Genomic DNA, 15,029 nt, shown 5'->3' with positions numbered 1-15,029 from the left:
AATGTAAACTACTCTGCCGAATAGAACGAACGGAAAATCATCTCTCGGATGTTATTCGGACGCAGAGCAGTTCACTGTGCACCTCTTATTGATTATGATCGATAAACTCACTCGATTCTACTTCGAAAAGAGAGAAATGATATTCCTTCTAGCAAGGGGTAGTTTCTCTTGTATATTCCGATCACGAAGTGACTATTTAGGCTCTCTATCTCTCCTCAACCCACAAAACATTCCTCATGCCTCTCGCAAGCACCAGACATACCAAAAGTAGCTGCTCCCCCCACGTCCATATACTGGCCCTTGATAACGACCTCCCCGCAGCTCGAGTACCCTCTTCGCATCGTTTCCCAAAGATTTTCTGCTCGGGATGCGCCCTTTTGCTCACAACTTGAACACCATCGTTGCTGTGCACTTTCAGCGAGGGAGCACGCCTGGCCAGTTCTGATTCCACAGGCCGGTGTACGGTTTTCGTGCCGCAGTGGCAGTTTTGGTGCCGCAGTGGCATTTTTCGTGTGACTTGGTGCCATCGCTTTCAGTCAGGTTCCATGAATCGTGTAGGCATGTAGCATTTCGTGGATGAGTGTGCCCCCCCTTCAACCAGTTCCACATATCACCCTTCTCTGCAATGCAATCCGGCAGGCTCATGACATACTTCGACGCGGTTTGTCGAGTCTTCAGATCCAATGCAGCTCCAATATCCAAAGGATAAAGCCGAAATTACGGTATAATTGTCTTCAGCCATATGAATGCTCTGAAGTTGCATCTGGCAAAATTATTGCTATAATCACAGTTTATAGATGTTTTCTCGGAAGATATAATGAAGCCAGAGATGGTATTCTCTTGTCCTGCGATGATTGCCGTCCACTTCTGCTGGCGCCCCTCCAGAGATCGGTTATGGTCTGGTGCGTGGTGTTTGGAAGGCCGCTATTACCAGCATTGATCTGCGCCGGAAAGGGTTAGTTGCTGGGCTGGAGAGAGGGAAAGGTGGAGAAGGAGGGGAAAGGGGATGCGTACCTTGGGGGCGGGCCAAATGATCTCCATGACAAGATCAGGGTTCGTATATCCGTCGGTGTGAGTGGGGAGTTCGGTGGGAATGCCAGTGGAGGCAGCGGTGTTTGGGTCAGGGTCAAAAGCTGTGTTGGCGGTGGCGGCGGTGGTTTTCTTGGTCGGAGCCATGATGAGATTGAGTAGGTGGTGGTGTCGACCTGTTCTGTCTTTGAAAAGCTGCCCCACGCTGCACCCCCTCCAAGGTGAGTACCTCGCCAGCGAAGCTCCTTTATCAGAGGAGTATCAAGATGAGAGAGCCGATCCTCGGATCTGAGTGTACTTCACACTGCGTATAGCGTGTTGTCTGGTTAGTGTTGTATATAGTGTGTTGTCTGGTGGGTGTTGTATATAGTGGATTCATGGGTATGCAAGCCAAGGAAGGGCATGTGGTATCAGAACTGAAATCAACGTGAGCAGCGAGAAGTCAGACTTTATACAGAGCGAAGAGCAAGTGACTGGAAGCGAGCAATCAGGAGAAGACTTGTTTGTGCTTCCGAAGAATCTTCGAGCCTATACTGGTGCAACCATCAGCAACAACCAGACGCGTCTAGGATGATGACATGATTTGCGTATGTCGCGGGTGTGTTTCCATTGTTCTTGTCTCTGGTTGGGTACAAGAATCAAAGCCCCGAGACTGCGAGACATACGCCTACCTCCACAAATCCATATCTGAGTGATCTTGTAGTGACCCTGGATCGTCGACGGTGCTGGTGTAGCTTCTGGAATGAGCCGTGAAGGTGCGGGCGTAGATGCCCTCAAAGTATTGTCACAATACATACATACATAGCCTTACTGTCGCCGGTATACCACTTGAGGCTTGCCTGTGCCATGCTGTTTCCTGTTCGCCCGCAAATGCATTTTCCCGCGGCTCGTAGCTGCCCAATCCATCCATAGATCGGCGTTGCGACAAGCAAGGTGGAGGCCCGTGGTAGGTCTGGATACAAGGCGTCGATTCCGCAACATCCAGGAGATTATCTATTTGCCGGGCGCTTGGAATGGATCGGCATTCCCGCTCAGAAGCAGTCCAATGATGAGTCCAAACAAGCCGAGCACTGAAGAGAAGATCTCAATAACGAGAACCTTGACGAATCTTGGGCTGGTTAGTATTTGCTATTCTCGCCTCTGAGCTCGTCATGTACTCACAAACTTGGATCAGCCGCGTCAGACAAGGCAGCACTAGACCCGTTGATACCGACAGAGACGCCGCAGATCAAGTTGCACGCGCCGACCAGGAGTCCGGACCAGAAGAGAGCATAACCGGTGAAATAGTTTCCCGCAGAGTATATCCCTGGCCCCGATACATTCTCCATCTTGGCGGAGAAGACAATGCTCATGATGACGCCGTAGATGGCCACGACTTCACAGAAGATGATGGAGATCAAGTTCTTGGTCCGGATTCGTGGTGCCTTGACACCTCCTCCAAGGATGGACGAGCCTGTAATGAAGATGCCCCTATACGTATTCTGTCTCAGCTGTTGTTCTCGACGTTCGTCCTTCATTTTGCCCGTCTACCAGCCTTCTCCCTCACGCCTGATGCCTCTCATGCTTCGCGGAATAGTGTATTACTGACCATGCTGCTCCCACCACAGACAGTCCTATGCAGAGGGCGATGCCGGTCGAAGCCCAGGCGTAGGGTGATATGGATTCGAGAAAGGCGCCGACGTTGAAGGCCTCTCCTTCGCCTTGGAAGAGCATATCTATCGTCTTGGGTTAGTCGCGACCTCCCTCTAGCTCTCGCCCTCCCTCTCTCGCTCTCTCTCGCCTCGCCTCGCCTCGCCTCTCCATTGAGGGATTGTGTGGGATGGGGATAGTCGCGTACAAAGTCCAATGACCGTGAGGGCCGAGCCAGCGCCCCCAGCGCCATAGTAGAGTCCTCCCATGGTTGACGAGCAGCGGAAGAGTGTTGGAGATGGATGTGGATGCTTCCTTCACTCGAAAGTGTCGCCTGGAGCTGATGCACATGACATCGCGAGTTGACGGGAGCTGCCGGCTCCCGCTCCGCCCTCTCCCTCGCCCTCCTCATCTCCACCAACTACCTTATTATATAACCAACGACCCCTCAACACCTTCAATCTCTTGATACCCCAGACACCTCTCCAGCAACACTCGCTCGAGGTGCTCTCACCGCATATTACTCGCATCGTCTCGCACCGTTGAGGAGCGATCGGTATCATGGCGCAGACTGCAGCGCAACTGGGCTACTATGAGCTCTACAGAGGCACTTCGTATGCGCCTCCCTTGCCATGTCACTCCCGCAGGTAGAGAGAGAGGTAGAGAGGTAAGAGGAACTGTACGCTAATGACATCTTATGCGCGCAGCATCGGCCTCGCTCTCGCCGACACGCTCGACGACCTGATCAGTTCTCGGCGCATCGAACCTCAGCTTGCTATGCGCATCATGGCCAACTTCGATCAGCACATTGCCACTGTACTCGGCGACAAAGTCAAAGCTCGCATGACATTCAAGGTGAGACGTCCCGTGCAGTCGAGGCAGGGTGAGGCGGTAAATGGGGACTGATGCTCTGTCAAGGGACATCTTGACGTCTATCGATTCTGCGACGAAGTGTGGACGTTTGTGATCAAGGACGTGAAATTCAAAATGGATAATGCCCATCAGATGGACGCGGAGAAGGTCAAGATTGTAGCATGTCAGTCCAAGGACAAAGCTCCTTAGTAGCAAGCTGTGGAGAGGACGGGTTCGGCGAGGCGAGCAAGGTGGAGGATACCCCAGTCCAGCACGACCAAGAAGAAGAAGAAGAAGAATAAGAAGGATGCTCTGCTCCGCTCACGAAGAGAGGAGAAGCGCGCCAGAGGTTTGCTCCAAGACAACACTGAGGCCGAGAGGACTCGTGACTGATTCAGGTTCGCCGTCACGATTAATGGTACTCACACAGGCGCAAGGGTTCGGCCAACGAGAACGAGGTTCTACGCGTGAGAGCCAGCAGTGAAACGTGGAGAGCGATTCCAGAACTGTTATGGCTTGCCCTTAATCAGACACATATTGATGATGAGATGAGTAGATGAGTGGTCTTGCATACAGGTACCGAGGTTACAGTATCATAATGCAATTGGCATATGACATGGATTCAGCAGCTTCATCAATGAGGATACATGGTAAGCAGCACTAGAATTCGAAGAAGAAGTATAAGAATCTAGCATCTATTGTCTACGTTGGTTATATCATGGCTGGTATTCTTCAATTGTACTTGATTAGGGCATATTACGCAGGCCCGGCTGTGCTACGTCCGTCTCGTCTCAGTCTTTGCTTCTGAAGTTGGTACATGTAGTAGAGTGAATTGTGATTGTCGGAAAAGTGCACATGCATACGCTGAGTAATCAAAATGAAGAGTGAGGTACCTGACCTTAGGTAGTTGCATGCCAAGCCCCCCTACTCCTACAAGTCTACAACCTACAACCTACAGAATCTCATCTCATGTCACCTCCCTATCCCCTCAACCCTCCAACAATCCATACATACACACATTAGGTAGTACCACTACCCCCATCCATAATCAAGAAAAGAAAAAAAAAAAGAGCCATGACATCCCACTCCAATACTCCCCAATGGCTCATCTACGCCCTCTCCTCGGGCTTCTGCGCCGCCCTCAACGGGGTATTTGCCAAACTCACCACGACGCAATTGACGAGTACCTGGGCGACAGCCATTTCCACCGCTCTAGGAGGAGGAGGCGAAGAAGAAGGAGGGAAATTCGTGATTATTGTGGAAGGATTAGTGAGAGGGGTGAGTTCACATTTTTTCTTTATTTTTCGATTTGTTTCTTTTTTTCTTTTTCAAAAATTCAACATTTCTGAAATACAAATATTGAATAGTTCTTCTTCCTCCTCAACCTCCTCTTCAACGCCATCATGTGGGGTTTATTCACCAATGCACTCCGTCTGGCATCCAGTACCGTCCGAGTGAGTGTGATGAATACGAGTGCGAATTTCATGATGACGGCGATTTTGGGCTGGGTGATTTTTCGGGAGAGTTTACCTGGTGAGTTTTCTCTTTTCTTTCTTTCCTCTTTCTTCCTTCTTTCTTCCTTCTTTCTTCTTCATCTCTATTAACATGTCAAAAACAAAATCAAGGTCTATGGTGGCTCGGCGCAGCCATGCTCGTCACGGGATCGGTGATTATCGGAACGAGAGATGACGGAGACAAGAGCAGTGGGAATGGAAATAAGAAGAATGATGACAATTCTACTCCTCTGGTAGCAGCAGGGGAGGATGTGGATTTGGATTCCTATACGGATGAACCTGATGCTCCGGTGGCCAGTCGTGTGGGGAATACATCTCAAGTACCTGAAGCAGCCGATGATGATGATGATGATGATGATAGCGATGATAGTGAGTTTGAAGGGAAGACGAGGGGTAAATAGGTAACGGGGAGACAACAAAGACGACGACAGTGATATGTTACGCGACTCTCAGAAAAAGCATTTGAAGCAGAGGAAGTTTTTTTTTTTTTGGCTTTTGTCAGTGTGACAAAAGTGCTTTGTCTACCTAACATTAAGTACCTTATAGTGTACTTGTTGTCGAGCATCAGCAGCATAGCTGATAATAAGCTCCCAAACAATGCCCAAACTCGAGGCAAAGATGACTGTCGACTATCTGCTCCCAAACATGGATCCTCCCTTCCCCTTTCCACTCTGCAATATGAGTTGATTGCCTTTTTGCCTTTCACCACAGTAGCTTAAGTAGTGATAAGACCAAGAAACACCACAGCCTCCATCAGCAGTCATGAATCCACACCCTGATTAGTACCTATAGGTAGGTAGGTAGTGAGTAGCTTTTACTTTCCAAAAAGCTCATCATTCTTTTCATCTCTGTTATTCGTACACATCCCAGCCTCAGCCCAGCTCCAGTCTTTTTCTTTTCTATACCAATATCGCACCATCTCCTCCTCTTCCGGAACGTCACTCATGTCCAACCAAACGAAAATGAGAACAGAAAATCCCCGCCCACACCTTGAGTTACTTCCTACAAGTCTCTCACGCGCCATACGCCATACGCCTGCCTGCCTCTATTCGTCGCTTCTCGCATCAGACATGATATTGCTTTTTTTTTGGCAATAAAAAAGAAAAAAGAAAAAGAAACCAAAATCGCTAAGTCGACTGAAAAGAATCGCCCGAATTCTTCGCGTCTCGTATACTCCTCTGCATCATCTTCTTCTTCTTCCGCCCCTCCTCCTCCTCCTCCTCCTCCTCCTCCTCCTCCTCCTCATCAAACATCTTCTTCTCATTCTCATTCTCATCAGCATAAGAAACAAGACATCTCATCTCCACCTCCTCATCCGTCATCATCATCATCGTCGTCGTATTCGTACTCGTCGTCGTCTGTCCACAAACCACCGAATCCGCAGGCGAAGGCAGCTGAGTTGTTTTCCGAAAGGTATCCGAGAGTTTTCTCGAATGCGCTTTGACTCGATCCAGAGTATTTCCTCCTCCCGTTCTGGCGTGGGGGAGAATGACATTGTGGAGATTATCGCTTCCGTAGAAGCCTGAGACGCGATTTGCGTTGCGTTGGGCTGAAGGGGGAGGAAGATTGGGAAGAGGAGCGGGACTGGTGGGATAGGTGCCTCCAAAGTCGGGAAGGCTGAGAAACGCGGGAGAAGAACCTGGAATGGGTGCAGCGCGAGGTTGAGTGAATTGTTCCAGGGTGGGCATGGGTCGTTCGGTGAAAGTGCCGGATGGGGAGGATTGGAGAGGTCGGAGTTGGTGATACATGCGCTGGGCATCTCGGTGGGATTTTTCGCGAATTTCGTGGTGTCTGGAATGCGATTTTTTAGCATGTGAAGAAGAGTACAAAGGAAGAGAGGAAGAAAATTAAAGGTCAACTTACTGTTCATCAGTCAATCCCGCAATCTGAACATCTTCTCTTCGAAAATTTCTCGGTGCGCTCTTTTTTTGGGGAGAAGACAAGCATAGATCAGATACTATTCATTCTGGACTGAGAGAAAGAAAAGAACTCACAATCTCAATCGACCTCCGTGAAGAATCATAATCATCATCCTCATCATCATCATAACCCCAACCACCACAACAAAACATCGCTCTCAATCTCATTCCCCAAGTCGATGAAACTGCCGGGCTCAGCGGCGACGGCGACGGCTGTGTCTTCTTCTTCATCATAACCAACAAATCGTCGTCGTTATTATTATTCGCCATTGTCTTTTTCGTTCTCTTTGTTTCCCCTTCCCACACACAATCAATCAATCAATCAATCAATCATGCGCAAAGAGGGAATAAGGCTGGCGGGCGGGTCGATCTTCTTGATTTTGTAACGCAATGCAATGCAATGCAATTCTCTCTCTGCCCTTTGGAGTCGGGGAAAAATTCGTCCTGGAGTGTGTGTATAATATGGCTGTAAGAAAGAGAGAGCGAGAGAGAGAAAGAGAGTTTCAGAACTTTTAAAGAGATGTCTTTGTCTGAGTCGTAAGAGTCTCTCTTTTTTCCTTCTTCTTCCCGTACTGTGTCTTTTCGGCAGAGACACACACACACACGAGTCTCTCAGCCCTTTTTTCAGAAGATGCAATTTCGATGCAATAGTGTGTTTCGCAGTGTCATTGGACGCGGGGGAAAAAATAAAAGAGTATTGGACTGCTCTTTTTTATTTCTTCTTCTTTTTGGTCTTCGTTTTCGTGATGAAAGGATGAAGGGAAGCAACAAAGAGCTGCTCTTCTGCTGCTAGGACCCAGAATGGTGGTGTGAAAGGGGTAGAGAGTGCGGCTTGTTATTGGTACACGGTAGGTAGGTAGTTGCAGTAGGTAGTTCCAAGTCTTGTAGTATTGATGATGATGATGATATATAAAAAAAAAAGGTGCAGGCAGATACACAGGAGAAGTAGAGTAGCGTAGGTATACGTATAAGGTATGCAGCCCAATGCAGCGTTGTGCCTTGTCAGGGTGAGATTATTTGTGCAAGCCAAAAGTAAAAAGGCAAGGTAAGGAACTAGGACTCATCTAGGAGTATACTTTTTTCTTTTTTCTTTTCTCTCCCGTCTCTCCCGTCTCTCCCTCTCTCTCTGCCTCTCCTGGCATCGAAAGGAGGAGGAGGAAAGCCGCATCGGGTACATTCTTCATTTCTCCCTGCTGGAATGTTGTTTTGGATTACAAAGAAGGCTATTTTCGGAAGTACAATGTGAATAACAATAATCATCATCACCACCTACCAAATATGATGGAGAGTGAACTATTAGGAGGGATATATACTGTATACTGGTTCCGATATAATATTATTGATTTTGAACGTTGACATGTTAGACTTTTGGACCCTAGGACACCGTGTCAACATGGATCCAGGTCGGCTGAATGGGGTATTAGTAAGTGATTAGTACAACTAGTACAACCAACGCTGTAGTCAGTATTCGACTATTTAGTTGGTATATTCACCTGTACTCACCTGTAATATCAAAGAGGTAAAAAGACATTCCGTGTAACGCAGCACCAACGCGTGGCGTCATCTGGTTCCACGCGCTCGAGTCGAAGCTCCTTTCATCAAGACAGAATTGTACATACTGTCTTACGCATGTCTGTCGCTCAGCTACATATCTGGCATGCAATTAAAACATACTCTCATGTTAACTCTGCAAAGCTGCTGCTGCTGCCGCCTCCAAGTCTCCAAATGATTCAATCTCCATCTCCTGCTGCTCCATATCCGTTCTCTTGCCCTTTTCCTGGAACCATTTCACCTTTTTCTTTTCCGTCTTCTGTTTCTTTTGCGCCCTCTCCTCCTCCTCCTCCTCCTCCTCCTCCTCCTCCTCACTCTCATCGGCGCTTTCATCACTTTCTCGTGTGTCGTTCAAGAACTTTGCAAACTCTTCTCTCGCGTCCTCGAGTCCACCACCACTACCCTCGCTTTCATCATCACTATTCTCGGGCGCATTCGCTGCCGCCCTCTCCTCCTTCTCCTTCTCCTTCCGCTTCTGCATTTTGGCTCTACGCTTCTCTTTCGCGAGCGCCTTGTCCTCTACATCAGCCTTCTCGGCACGCTCCGCTTCCTTCTCCAAGAACTTCCTCCTTTGTTCTTCCGCTTCGCCCTGAGCTCGGAACCCTTCTTCATTCTCGAGCTCATACACCTGCTGTGCATTGCCATCATCGTCAAACACCAATTTCTGGCCCTTGTCCTTGAGCTTGGTCAGCTTCTTCTTCGACTTGAGCAACTTCTCGCGCCGCTTCGAGTCGAGCACCAGAGGCGTCTTGGCTCCAGGGATGAGGACACTCCTGACCCCCGTGGTAGTGTCTGCTTCTTCTTCACCTTCACCTTCGCCTTCATCATCTTCCTCGTCTTCACCAGACCGCACTTCGTCTGCTGCTATGCGGCGCTTGACCGAGAAGAGCTCATCATCAGACATTTGTTCTCCATCCAGTCGATGCATGTCGTCTTCGTCCTGGCGAACAAGCTTCCTGTTGTGCTCTGCCAGGATATCCTGGTTTTGTCGCTCGAACATGCGGTCGTACTTGGTGCGCACTCCGTTCTTCTTCTGCTTCTTGTTGTCCTGCTCGTCTTCATCGTCTTCATCGTCGTCCTCCTCGTCATCGTCGTCAGAGGCCCGGAACAGTGCTTGACGTGACTCGTTCTTCTTGCGTCTTTGCGCTTCTGGGTCTGCATTTAAAAACTTGATGCGGGGTGCACCAGGGAGACCCATACTAGCCGCCCACTCATCGAGCTTGTATTTTTGCAAATTAAACACTTCCTTGTCCTTTTGGATGTGGATGCTCTTGGTGTACGCGATAAATGCCTTCTGGGCGAGCTGCTTCACGTGAGGGTCCTGAAAGCACATGTTCTGTAACTGGTCCTTGATGCTTTGCTGCTTCTTCTGCCGTACGTTGATGCGTTCGATCGGAATCTTCTTCTGCTCCAGTCGTGTAAGCATGCCTTCCTCTTCGCTGGGGTCGAGGAACAGCACTGCGCGACCTTCGCGCTCGTATCGCGCAGTGCGACCGACTCGATGAATGTAAGTGTCCGCATCTTCGGGGCAGTCGACTTGCACGACCCAGTCTACCGCCGGAAAGTCCAGACCACGTGCCACGACATCGGTGGTGAACAGACAGCTATGCTGCGCGCGTGAAAACTTCTCCGTCGTCTCGAGCCGTGTCGTCTCTTTCATTCGTCCGTAGAGATGCAACAGTGGGATACCGGGCTGCATATGGCGGAAAGCTTCGAACACGAATCGTACTTGCTTGGTGGCGGACAGGAATACAATGATCTTGGACTTTTTCGCCGACTGTATGAAGGACCAGAGCGTATCGAGCTTCTCAGCCAGAGGAGTAATGACATAGTTTTGCTGCAAAGTCTTGGGAGTTGCTGAAGCAGCAGTCTCATGCACCGAGATGTACTCGGGCTCTTTCAGCGACAGTCGCGCCAGATCCGACACTCGCTTGCTCTGTGTGGCACTAAACAGCATGGTCTGCCTATCCTTGGGGAGGTATTCAATGATGGCATCTACAGCGTGCTGGAAGCCCAAGTCCATGATTCGATCTGCTTCGTCCATCACGAGCATTCGCAGGTTGTCCGCGTTGAAGCCCGCAGTCTGTTCCAAATGCTGCTTGATGCGCCCCGGCGTGCATACCAATATGTTCATCCTCAGCAACGCATCTGCCTCGTCTCGCACGCTCTTACCGCCAATCACGAGCCCAGCCGAGAAGAGATGTCCTTTCCCACCCACCTTCCGCAGCACCTCGAAGATCTGGATCGCCAGCTCCCTCGTAGGTGTGATAATCAGAGCGCCGAGTCCCGCATCGCCACCCACACATTGTGCTCGGTACAGGTTCTCCAGCACAGGAACGAGAAAGGCCAGCGTCTTGCCGCTTCCTGTCTTGGCTGCTCCCAGGATATCTCGGCCTTGGAGCGCCAGTGGGATGGCTTTCGCCTGGATATCGGTGAGGGTACTGAAGTGAGCGGCCTTCAAGCCTATCTTGGTCGGTTCGGACAATGGCAAGTCGGTGAAAGTATCATATTTCGCCTTCGGATCGAGTTCCTGCACTGCACTTTCCAAAGCCTCTACGTCGACATCCTCTCGCTTTCTCTTCTGTCCTCGTGCCGCTTTTTTCGGTTTCGTCGGGCGTGTGCGACCAGTCCGTACGGGAACCATGGTGCAGGTTGAGCGTCGATTCTGATTCTGGTTCTTCAAACAAACATGGTGCAAATGTTGTCGCAAACCGAATGGAAGCGAGACTGGAGCTTCACATGAAAAAAGTTGAAAGTCGGATATTCTACCCGCGTCGCAAACTCTAGTTTACCGCTACTCGTAGAACTACCCTGGTCCCGACGGCATCCTATAACACTGGCTCATCAACCTCCGACGACCTCATACCACATCGAGTTATACCGCGAATATGGCGGACTCGAAGGGAAACGAGCCCGAGAAGGATCTTAAGAAGCTCGAAAAGCAGCAGGAGTTGGAAGATGCCGCCTTTCTCGCCAATCTCGAAAAGGACTCGAAGGAGTTCGATAAGGTGACCTACGAGTCTGGTAGAGAATCTGTGCAGCAATGTGCTGATTGCAGAGTATAGGACAGCGAGATCAATCGCATTATGAACAGCTTTCGCGCCAACGCATACGACGTGTTGGATCTGCAGCCTGGTGTTCCCGAGGAAGATATCAAGAAGGCGTACCGAAAGAAATCGTTGTTGATCCATCCGGATAAAACGAGCAATCCATACGCCAAAGACGCCTTCGACCGACTCGCAAAAGCATACCAGGCTCTTCTTGATGAGAAGCAGCGCGAGAGGCTCGACGAGGCCATTGCCGACGCGAGAATGCTCTTGATGCGTGACAAGAAGCTCACGGTGGACAGCGAGGAGGTCAAGGATCCCGATGTCAACTTCATGAAAGAGTGGAAGGAGAAGGTCAAGTGGGTGCTTGCAGACAACGAGCTTCGTCGACAGCGACAGTTGAAGGCACAGATGCAGGAAGAGGGTCGCGAGAAGAAGAGAGAGGAAGCGGAGCTGGCGGAACGCAAGCGGAAGCGTGAACACGAGCAGGACTGGGAGAAGACGCGGGACCAGCGCATCGGGAGCTGGCGCGAGTTCTCACAAAAGAAGAGCGGAGAAAAGAGTGGCAAGCAGAAGAAGAAGATGAAGACGCTCGGCTGAGACGATATCATGCTCGCGCCGTTGTGCTGCATGACACCAGACTTCTCTCGGTGCGCAGGGCAATCATCATGGAGCGGTCGGTAAGGATACTACCACGGCTCACGCGATACGAAGATACGAGGAGTGAGTTTAGCGAGGCGTCTGGCATGGAATTTGACAATTTCCTCCCTCCTTCCCTCCCTCCCTCCGTTCCTGCGCGATTCCTCCGGATACCTGCACGTGGAGTGGTCCAGGAGGTCTTCTGACATGTCTGGCGTTATAAGGAGGTACTTACCTTGGCTGCTATCGAGCTCCGTTGCGCCTGCCCTCCTCATTCACGCTTCACATATGCCATGCCGAAAGCAGTATCTCAAGAGTTCTTGCGTCGTCGTCGTACCGTTCAGGAGTGGAATCGTAGGTGTGGAACATGTACGCCAATGCATCCACCTATTGATTCAGAGACTAGAAATTGGCGATGCCTCCGGCTTCTCCTCTTACTGCAATGGTGCAGCCGCAATCCAATCTCGGTACAGCTGCTCTTAGGGTCATGATGGCGAGGTGTTTGTGCTGACCTCATCATCTCCAGCATACGGAGTGAATGAAGTAATCGGACCAGAGTGGATCGGTGTCACTAGTAAACACCGCCCTGGGCCCAATCCCACCATAAAGTACGTGGACACGGGATCGGACAAACGCCAGAGGCCATTGTCAACACCAGCACCAACACCAACATCGCCTTCCGCACCAACATCGCCCTCCGCACCATCCACGCCAGTTTCGCACATGGCTCGTTCCAAGGCGGTCGTTGTCAAGATGCCAGTTGCGCAAATGACTGGTCCCAATGCGCGCGTGGGAAAGCTGCCCGTCGCCATTACGGCGCAGACACCAGCCGCCTCCAGATCACGACTTCAGGCCGCCACTCAGTCGGTTCTCGTCAATGGAGGACTGCCAACTGCTATGCACATCAACAAGCCAATTCAGCTGCTCTTGGACCCTCCGTACGTGAATGAACCAGATCTCACAGCTGCCTTGCGGATTCCGGATGGCTCAGAAACACACCAGAAGTCAGCCCTGCAGGCGTTCTATACAGCGAATACGTTTGAGTGTGGGTATCATACGACAATCACCAATGTATGTCTAGGATCTAAATGCTTTCTTGGTCCCGCAGCGACAGAAAACAGGAGTCCGACCATTCTTTGCAGCCGGCACAAGTCGCATCCGTCGCTAACACAACCACAACGCAGTTTCTACTTCAGCTGGATACCGAGAAGCTGAAGTGTCTCCAGCCGGGCTCAGTGCGATTGACGACCAAGTTGGCACATATGGGTTTCGTGAACCGAGCCTTGCAGGACTTCAACCAGCGCAGCGTCGACGGCTTGCTTCCCAGTGTGGTAGTTGTTCCCATAACAGTCGAAGGCGAGAAACAAGACGTCTGGATCAGCTGGACAGACGTCGATGGGTATGATGGACTGGCGGGAGGATGGCGGGCTGGAAAGGGCAAGGTCGTAACGAGAAAGCGACGTGCTTGATGACGATGTGTATACTTAGCTGGTGAGAAGTACCTTACTGGTATATTACTGGTATAGTACTATATTCACTGCAAATGGCTAAGTTTTGTAGGAATAGGAGGTAGGAGGAGGAGGTAGACAAAAAGAAGTTGAAAGCGTCGATGATCGGTCTCTAACGCGCCTGCTGCATGAAGCCGCAGTGCCACCAGCCTCCGATTTCGGGCTGTCCGAGACCACCCGATTAAGTCAACAAACGCAACTTCATGTTCTCTCTTCACTTCACTTCACTCTCAACACACACAGACACACACACCACACCCCACGCAACAGCCTCATAATGGTCGGCTTCCTCGATCTTCCGCTGGAATTGCGGAATCGCATCTACGAGTACGACGTCCCTCACAACCAAGTGATCCCGCTATCCCAAGTCGTGGACCGAGTTCAATCCACAAACAATGACCTACTCCTCGAAGACCACGAACCCGTCTTTCCGCAACTACCAGTTTACGCTGGTGTTAGCCGCCAAGTCCGCGCCGAAGCGCTGTCTATTTACTACGGAAGCAATATCTTTACTGCGTATGCCCGGCCTTCTTCTTCTTCTTCTTCTTCCTCTTCTTCTTCTTCCTCTTCTTCTTCTTCTTCTTCCTCTTCTTCCTCTTCTTCTTCTTCTTCTTCTTCCTCTTCTTCCTCTTGTTCTTCATATTCTTCTGATCCTCCCACTAACAAATCTCCTCGCCCAGCAACTCCATGCTCGACACCTCAAACTTTCTCCAACGTCTCGATTCCCAATCCCTCACAAGAATCCGCGAAATCCGAGCAACAACATGCCAGCACAGCGCCATCAAGCAACTAGTAAAGCCAAAGCTAGAGAAACTCGTCACGCACAGTGCCATGGGTCTCCTCAGTCGCAATGCCGCCAAAGTTCCTCTGCGAACGAAACGCACGGGTCGAGGAAGCAGTGATGGCGACTTTGAGATGACGTGGGTCAGTTTGGCGGAATTGCATTTGTGGGAGAGAGATCCGAGGGATATTGATATGGTGCGACGCGTCACTTGGTTGAGTAGGTATTGATTGAGTTGAGAATTTTGGGTAATGGAATGGGGGGATTGCTCCCTCGAGTTGTCTTGTCTGATCTCGTTTGGACTGGCGTGAGGAGGAATGGGATCGATGAGTGCATACAGCATCGAGTGCTAAAGGTTGATTTGCAAGATGGAGTGTATACTGTGCATTAGAAGAATGTACATGTAATTGTTTACCTACCAACAGCAAGAAAGGTACTTGAGTAAAACACAGAAGGATCCATCCACACGGAATCAGCCATAGATAAATTTTGGTCAGCGGTCTCTCCTTCTTAGCAATGAATTAACACAATTCTCCTTTCTTCCATTTCTCCATGAAATA

General features: G+C 50.2%; 9 protein-coding genes across 9 annotated transcripts; 5 read left to right on the top strand and 4 right to left on the bottom strand.

Annotated features, from left to right (window-relative positions):
• Positions 1–414: 414 nt before the first annotated feature.
• SEPMUDRAFT_110934 (uncharacterized protein) lies at positions 415–1,176 on the bottom strand (the record flags this gene model as incomplete). The annotated part of the gene is made up of 3 exons (XM_016900884.1): positions 415–591; positions 653–763; positions 1,015–1,176. The coding sequence occupies 3 exons, from the start codon at positions 1,174–1,176 to the stop codon at positions 415–417; spliced, it is 450 nt and encodes a 149-aa protein (XP_016757570.1).
• Positions 1,177–1,778: 602 nt separating this feature from the next.
• SEPMUDRAFT_151471 (uncharacterized protein) lies at positions 1,779–2,970 on the bottom strand. Its single transcript, XM_016906838.1, has 4 exons — positions 2,867–2,970; positions 2,618–2,744; positions 2,191–2,499; positions 1,779–2,137 (listed from the first exon to the last, which is right to left on the bottom strand). The coding sequence occupies exons 1-4, from the start codon at positions 2,925–2,927 to the stop codon at positions 2,023–2,025; spliced, it is 612 nt and encodes a 203-aa protein (XP_016757569.1). The 5' UTR covers positions 2,928–2,970; the 3' UTR covers positions 1,779–2,022.
• A 143-nt stretch (positions 2,971–3,113) lies between these two features.
• SEPMUDRAFT_151470 (transcription initiation factor iia small chain) lies at positions 3,114–4,262 on the top strand. Its single transcript, XM_016906837.1, has 2 exons — positions 3,114–3,513; positions 3,577–4,262. Exons 1-2 carry the CDS (start codon positions 3,346–3,348, stop codon positions 3,718–3,720), a joined length of 312 nt encoding a protein of 103 aa, XP_016757568.1. The 5' UTR covers positions 3,114–3,345; the 3' UTR covers positions 3,721–4,262.
• Positions 4,263–4,510: 248 nt separating this feature from the next.
• SEPMUDRAFT_151469 (uncharacterized protein) lies at positions 4,511–5,453 on the top strand. The gene is made up of 3 exons (XM_016906836.1): positions 4,511–4,788; positions 4,878–5,043; positions 5,136–5,453. The coding sequence occupies exons 1-3, from the start codon at positions 4,585–4,587 to the stop codon at positions 5,423–5,425; spliced, it is 660 nt and encodes a 219-aa protein (XP_016757567.1). The 5' UTR covers positions 4,511–4,584; the 3' UTR covers positions 5,426–5,453.
• A 698-nt stretch (positions 5,454–6,151) lies between these two features.
• On the bottom strand, positions 6,152–7,213 carry SEPMUDRAFT_135848 (uncharacterized protein; the record flags this gene model as incomplete). The annotated part of the gene is made up of 3 exons (XM_016902734.1): positions 6,152–6,815; positions 6,888–6,946; positions 7,019–7,213. 3 exons carry the CDS (start codon positions 7,211–7,213, stop codon positions 6,152–6,154), a joined length of 918 nt encoding a protein of 305 aa, XP_016757566.1.
• Positions 7,214–8,624: 1,411 nt separating this feature from the next.
• SEPMUDRAFT_72157 (DEAD-domain-containing protein) lies at positions 8,625–11,163 on the bottom strand (the record flags this gene model as incomplete). Its single annotated transcript, XM_016909974.1, has 1 exon — positions 8,625–11,163. Exon 1 carries the CDS (start codon positions 11,136–11,138, stop codon positions 8,625–8,627), a length of 2,514 nt encoding a protein of 837 aa, XP_016757565.1. The 5' UTR covers positions 11,139–11,163.
• Positions 11,164–11,324: 161 nt separating this feature from the next.
• Positions 11,325–13,949, top strand: SEPMUDRAFT_151468 (uncharacterized protein). Its single transcript, XM_016906835.1, has 4 exons — positions 11,325–11,502; positions 11,560–12,647; positions 12,707–13,251; positions 13,365–13,949. Exons 2-4 carry the CDS (start codon positions 12,596–12,598, stop codon positions 13,647–13,649), a joined length of 882 nt encoding a protein of 293 aa, XP_016757563.1. The 5' UTR covers positions 11,325–11,502; positions 11,560–12,595; the 3' UTR covers positions 13,650–13,949.
• SEPMUDRAFT_128127 (DnaJ-domain-containing protein) lies at positions 11,325–13,949 on the top strand. Its single transcript, XM_016902194.1, has 3 exons — positions 11,325–11,502; positions 11,560–12,647; positions 12,707–13,949. Exons 1-2 carry the CDS (start codon positions 11,383–11,385, stop codon positions 12,139–12,141), a joined length of 702 nt encoding a protein of 233 aa, XP_016757564.1. The 5' UTR covers positions 11,325–11,382; the 3' UTR covers positions 12,142–12,647; positions 12,707–13,949.
• Positions 13,950–13,952: 3 nt separating this feature from the next.
• SEPMUDRAFT_151464 (uncharacterized protein) lies at positions 13,953–14,995 on the top strand. Its single transcript, XM_016906834.1, has 2 exons — positions 13,953–14,204; positions 14,369–14,995. The coding sequence occupies exons 1-2, from the start codon at positions 13,966–13,968 to the stop codon at positions 14,697–14,699; spliced, it is 570 nt and encodes a 189-aa protein (XP_016757562.1). The 5' UTR covers positions 13,953–13,965; the 3' UTR covers positions 14,700–14,995.
• The last annotated feature ends 34 nt before the right edge of the window (positions 14,996–15,029 follow it).

Source organism: Sphaerulina musiva, assembly GCF_000320565.1.
Source record: "Sphaerulina musiva SO2202 unplaced genomic scaffold SEPMUscaffold_10, whole genome shotgun sequence".
Lineage (NCBI taxonomy): Eukaryota > Fungi > Ascomycota > Dothideomycetes > Mycosphaerellales > Mycosphaerellaceae > Sphaerulina > Sphaerulina musiva.
This window is presented reverse-complemented; position numbering and strand designations above follow the sequence as displayed.